Here is a 5,689-nt window from a genome sequence, read left to right on the forward strand (position 1 = left end):
ACAAATGGTTGTACAAATATCATTTCTCCTTTACAAATGATCACTTTTCAATAAATAGAGCATAAATACTTTAAAGGTATAGCTGCAAATAAAATTATTGATATATTATGATTGAGTTTAGGCGATTTTTAAACGATATCAATAATTTTTAAAACACTTATTATTTTTTAACAAAATTAAAATACCAAAACCTTTGAAGATTTGAAATAGATGGAGTGTTTTGTCAAAAAAATAAATTGGATGGAGTAGCCATATTAGAGGTAATTCATCAAAATGGTGATCTTCCTTATTTCCTTCTTGCGGTTGTATAGTCGAGACTCAAGATTAAGATTGTAAATGACTCGAGTTGAACTCATCTGAGCTCGACTCGAGTTCAATATGAACCTTTTCTTTAACTCGAGTTTGACTCGATAACATTTACTTCCAAAATTTACTACATTAATCTCACAGTCTATTTTCTCTAATCTCACAATCTCCAACAAACTACACCATAAAATCGGGTGTCAGAAGATCCCTTTGAAACACATTTTGTGATGAAATTTTGTTTTTGGATTTGACTCCATGCAAAGTATACTATTGATTTAAGGGAAATGTTGAATAGAGAGAAACCATCATAACTACTCCCTCAATCCCAAATTGTTTATCAGTTTGACAATTTCACATAAATTAATAAATATATTTAATTTTGTATTGCGAGGAGAAAATATGAGTGAATTTACAAAAATATCTTTCATTAATGGTATAGAAAACCTAAATCAAAGGAATTGAAAAAAATTAGTACTAAATAGCAAGACGTAACAAGAAAAGAAGCATTTTTTTAAGAGGGAAAAAGAAGCATTATTGTTTCATTAATATTTTAATATGATATATAATTCGTTAACATTTCTTTAAAAATGCTTAAATTAAACTAAATTGAAGGCAGAGATGTGATTAATAGGTCCTTGTCAAAAACCTAACTCAATGAGTCAACTTCCTTACAGAAACATAACTCGGTATAGTCATTGTCAAAAAATTAATTCAGCAGATCAACTTCCATAAAAATAAAAATAAAATAAAAAAACCGCATTGCATTATTCATAGTTAGTGGGTTAAAGGTATAATCAAACATTGAATACATATAATTTGCTAACTCTAACCATGGCTTAATGGTGAATTTGCTATCATGTTCTTGGAAAAAAAAAGGTCTTCTGTCATCTTCAGAATATGAAGCTATTATAAGTTTGGAACAAATTACATGGAAGAATACTTCTATTGGAGAATCGGTTAGGCACGCAGTCCCTTAGCACTTGGACTAACATGTTGGTGCTGATTTTGTAACTTTATCATTATGTTTTCTATCCAATTTTCCCCATAGAATTTTGGGTATTCAACTGATAACGTTTCTTCATAGGTCAATTATATATCCCATCTTCACTGATGCTTGCTATCATTCCTCCTACGCCTCAAGCATATAAAGAGTTACAATATACTATCAAAAGTTAGGACCCAAAAACTTATAAAAATGGATATAATTAACCATGTCATCATCAACTCTCAGGTTTAAACTTAATTTGTGATATCATGGAAAAAATACACACAAAAATAGTCAGGCTGCAATTGCAATTGTGATGCGACTGGAAAGAGATCAAAAACCTTTACATTGATACCGCCTTATTGAATTTGCAGACAGTTAATTACATGGTTTTAGCTTCAAAACAAACAAAAACGAGTAATAAGTGATTCAGTGTAGCATATGAAACCCACATAGGATACATTGAAATGCACTTATCTGGTGAATCCAATGCTGGACTGTTGCCTTTAAACAAAAGGAAGAAAATTATTTGAAATCAACAATCAGTCCGAAAAATTAACTCGAGACAGATAACCCTGGAACAGCTCATCTCAATAACTTGATTACATTAAACAAAAAATCCAGATGATTAGAGATTTACAATAGCAATCAGCCTTTCAGGCTAGAAAGAAAATGAAGATACAAAACGAGGTATGATTTACAATGACAAACTAAATAACCATAATATTCTCTTCTCTCCTCACCAGGTAACCACATCTCTTAATTATATATATTGTTTCACGTAACTTTTTGAACCTTTTTTAAGAAAAATAGGAAAAAGGCATTTTCTGTATGGTATATTGCATCTGTATCTATTTCAGCTTGAACTGATTGGATATAATGTATAAGTGAGGTGGAAGTTTTTGGTAGTTCATTACCTATGATCTCTTCTGCTGATGCTTATCTCGGTACTCTCTCATTAGAAGTTCAGCATAGAGAATTTCATTCCACGCATCAGGAACACCGGGAAGGCACCAATGACTGCAGTCTTGGAATCTCAACGGTGATTTTCTTTCTTCAGGTGATAGATTTTGCTTCCGGTATATCGAGGGGTGACCGTCCTTCCGAAAATCTGTCATCCTAGTGATATTCAGGTAGGATACAGGATTTTTCATATTCTTAAGCACCTTCTCCAGTACCCTCATCTTAGGCGGGTACTCTGTTAGGTACTTCTCGTTATCAATAGGCGCAGTTTCATGGTCACATTGTCCACCCGAATTCCATTGTCCACCACTGCATTAAAATAAAAACGATGATTATCAGTATTTGTATACAAGCCAGTCTAGCTTGATTTGAAACTAAACTTAACTCGACCAGTAAGAGTTGTCATGCATTTATTTCTGGACATGAATTGCAACAGAAATCTCAATTCATTTTGAGGAATTGCACAAATCACAGCATTCCCTTCAACTTGTAGCCAACCACTTTTATTTGTCATTTTGATTTATGACTTCAATCTGGAATTGTTTTGAAATTTGCATATGAGATATCATATCGGCTTATGTTTTTATACTATATCACTGGTTTTTACTTTAGAAATATCATATTTTTATTGATCATGTATCTTAAAGTTCATAAGATTTTGTCTCAAAAAAAAAAAAGTTCATAAGATTTTGTTCACAATTCGGAAGATAGGTCTTCAAATTCATGATTTGAATTTTGATTTGATAACCAAGATAGAAACAAAGAAGATCATACAATCAACGAGTCTTTCTAGTTACATGGTCTAAAAATGAACACTGAAGAAATGCTCCTCATCTTGCGAGTAATGAAAATGAAACCAATAACCAATAGTAATGAATGTGAAACCAAAAGAAGTACGAATTACTGATTCATTTGCACTTTACCTGAAATGGGAAGCAGAATAGCCTCTAAACAAGACTATGGACTTGGTTGGATTTACGTTAGCATCAACCCACCTGCCCCAAGTTGTTATAGCTCTTCGGAACGCCTCAAGAACATTCAATTCATCATAGACATGGCTACCTTCTTGGTAATAGTCCTTCCTGAAAATATTCACACCACAGACTTAATTAACATTCATAACAAGGTTTGCACTATCTTGGAACTTAGAAAAACAATTAGAATACAAAAGACAAGTTAATAACAATAAACAGAAAATAAACCTCAATTGCAAATTTGCAATCACTTGAATAATGCATTTACCCTTTAGAAGTTTTATCATGAGTCCACCAGTGGCCAGTATTGAAGACAATGATATCTGCATCTTTATACTGATCTGAAGATCTACCAACTAAATCAAGACGAAGTGTTTCCTTCTTTGTCCCATTTTTATCAGGCATTTCCCACTCTTGAACTAAGAATGGTGACACAAAAAGCTCCACAGAGAATTTATAATCCTACAAAACCATTGATACCAAACCAAATAACCAATATCATTAGGAAAAGAGTAATAAAACAAGACAAAAATAGAAACACATAAGAAATCAATATTGAATTACCTTAAATACAAATGAATAAGAGGCTTCCCCTCTAAAATGGACTCTTCCATTTGCTTCATAAACTTTCTTTTTATCTTTCACAGAATTCTTTAGTATACAAATAAGTGATTCCCACATATTCCTATTGAGAGAATCACCAACAAAAACCAATCTCTTGCCTCTCAACAAATCAAGCATTCTATGTCCATCCAATCTATTAGCAACACAACAAAGATAAATTAAACACACATATTAACAATTCAACCCAATTATAGTAAACTACAAAAAAAAAATTAAAAAAACTCCAAAATTAACCTATGAAAATTAAGAAAAACCAACACAAAAAAGACAAATCTCATTGAATTTAAACCAATCAAAAACATTCATCATCTAGAAAACAAACAAAACAAATCATTAAATAATCCAAAAAAAATAACCTTAAACAGAATTAGATACCTTGGAAGGCTGCAACCCTTAGGTTTCCATTTATATTTCTGATAATCTTTATCAGGTCTTCCATTTCTAATACAATTGAACTGTTCATCAATTATTGAACAAGAACCAGGTTTATAAAGTGGATAAGAATCATCTTTAATCCATTCACCATCAAAAAAATCACACTTCATCAATGACTCCATCAACTCTGCATATTTGTTGCTTCCATTGTTCTGTTTCCTAGCAAGTGAAGCAGTGTAATTATGCAAATCAACACCTTTCAATGAAGAATCAGAACTCAAATTCTTGTTAGGGACAATTGGAACTCCTTCAACAGTAGCATTTGTAGTTTGATTTGAGTTCTTCATAACTTTAGTTTCATCAGAATTTGATGTGTGATTTGTGACTAAAGATGGTTGCTTTTTCACAATCTGTGAAGTGGGTTTGGTGATTGAAGTATTGTTTTTGCTTGGAATCGGAGATTGAACAGGAACTGCATCATGTGATGAATTTTGTACAGTGGTTATGTTACTATTGATAGTTTTTTCACTTGTGTTTGGATTATGAGATTGAGAAGTTACATTGGTAGATCTAGTAATAGAAGTGTTATTTTGAAATGGATCAAAAGGATGAACAAGATCGGTGGTATTATTTAGTTGTGAAAAAGTGGTTGTATTAGGAAAAAAATATGAAAAAATGGAAGAAAATTGAGAGGTAGAAGAAGATGGTGTTGTTGTAGATATTGTTGGAGAAGGTGAAAAAGCTAAGAAAAGAGTGAAAGCAATGAAAACAAGCATAAAAGCATAAACAAAAGCAAGAGTAGTTTTAGTTTTGAGAATGGTGAAGATGTTTTTGAAGTCTAGTTTGTGTAAGTTGCCATTAGTAGTTCCACCACCTATAGGAACATACTTGGTTGTATCAGCCATGAAAGTAGTGTTTGTGTGAAATGAAATGATGAAGATGAGAGATAGGAGAGATCTAAAGACAAAGATAGAAAATGAAGTGGTTGTAGTAATGTATGACTATGAATATGATGCAGTTATTTTGGCACATGAGATGGGAGTGAAAGTGAAAAAGAAGAGAACAAAAAATGTGTTGGGTGGGGTGGGTATGTTTGGCTAGTCACAACATTAACTAACTAAATCTGAAGTAGTAGTGTGAAGTGTGATTTACAACAACACTAACTAAGACTTTGAGTCAAAAGTGTGGAAAGAGAAAATAAATAATGCAGTAAGTGATAGATTGAGAAATAAGAAGGAAGGAGAGAGGGAACATTTGTTTGCGGTGCCGACTATTTTCCTTGTCATCATGGTGGATTTTTATACTGTGGAATGTGGATGTGTCACACAACTTATACTAGTGTATAATCTAATAAAATTCAATTAATTTCTTTAAAAAGTAACTTAATTAATGGGAATATTATATTTTTTTTATAAAATATGGAATTGTTATTTGATAGAGGTGTTTTTAAAATCGAACTATA

General features: G+C 31.9%; 1 protein-coding gene across 3 annotated transcripts; it reads right to left on the reverse strand.

The window, feature by feature from the left end:
- Nucleotides 1-1,052: 1,052 nt before the first annotated feature.
- Nucleotides 1,053-5,422, reverse strand: LOC11421666 (protein trichome birefringence). Of its 3 annotated transcripts, none has more exons than XM_024770492.2 (6): nt 4,228-5,422; nt 3,793-3,985; nt 3,497-3,690; nt 3,178-3,336; nt 2,209-2,563; nt 1,053-1,435 (listed from the first exon to the last, which is right to left on the reverse strand). In XM_024770492.2, the coding sequence occupies exons 1-5, from the start codon at nt 5,130-5,132 to the stop codon at nt 2,209-2,211; spliced, it is 1,806 nt and encodes a 601-aa protein (XP_024626260.1). In that variant the 5' UTR covers nt 5,133-5,422; the 3' UTR covers nt 1,053-1,435. The 3 variants fall into 3 exon arrangements, with proteins under 3 accessions (XP_024626260.1, XP_024626261.1, XP_039683623.1); XM_024770493.2 differs by having other exon boundaries at nt 1,053-1,441; XM_039827689.1 differs by lacking the exon at nt 1,053-1,435 and adding an exon at nt 1,621-1,795.
- Between the last annotated feature and the right edge of the window lie 267 nt (nt 5,423-5,689).

Source organism: Medicago truncatula, chromosome 7, assembly GCF_003473485.1.
Source record: "Medicago truncatula cultivar Jemalong A17 chromosome 7, MtrunA17r5.0-ANR, whole genome shotgun sequence".
In the NCBI taxonomy this organism is placed as follows: domain Eukaryota; kingdom Viridiplantae; phylum Streptophyta; class Magnoliopsida; order Fabales; family Fabaceae; genus Medicago; species Medicago truncatula.

Coding starts and splice junctions, on each gene's coding strand:
- LOC11421666 (XM_024770492.2), bottom strand. CDS start 5,132: ATGGCTGATACAACCAAGTATGTTCCTATAGGTGGTGGAACTACTAAT. Junction 3,986..4,227: donor AAGGGTTGCAGCCTTCCAAG/GTATCTAATTCT, acceptor TGTTGCTAATAG/ATTGGATGGACATAGAATGC. Junction 3,691..3,792: donor CTTATTCATTTGTATTTAAG/GTAATTCAATAT, acceptor ATGGTTTTGTAG/GATTATAAATTCTCTGTGGA.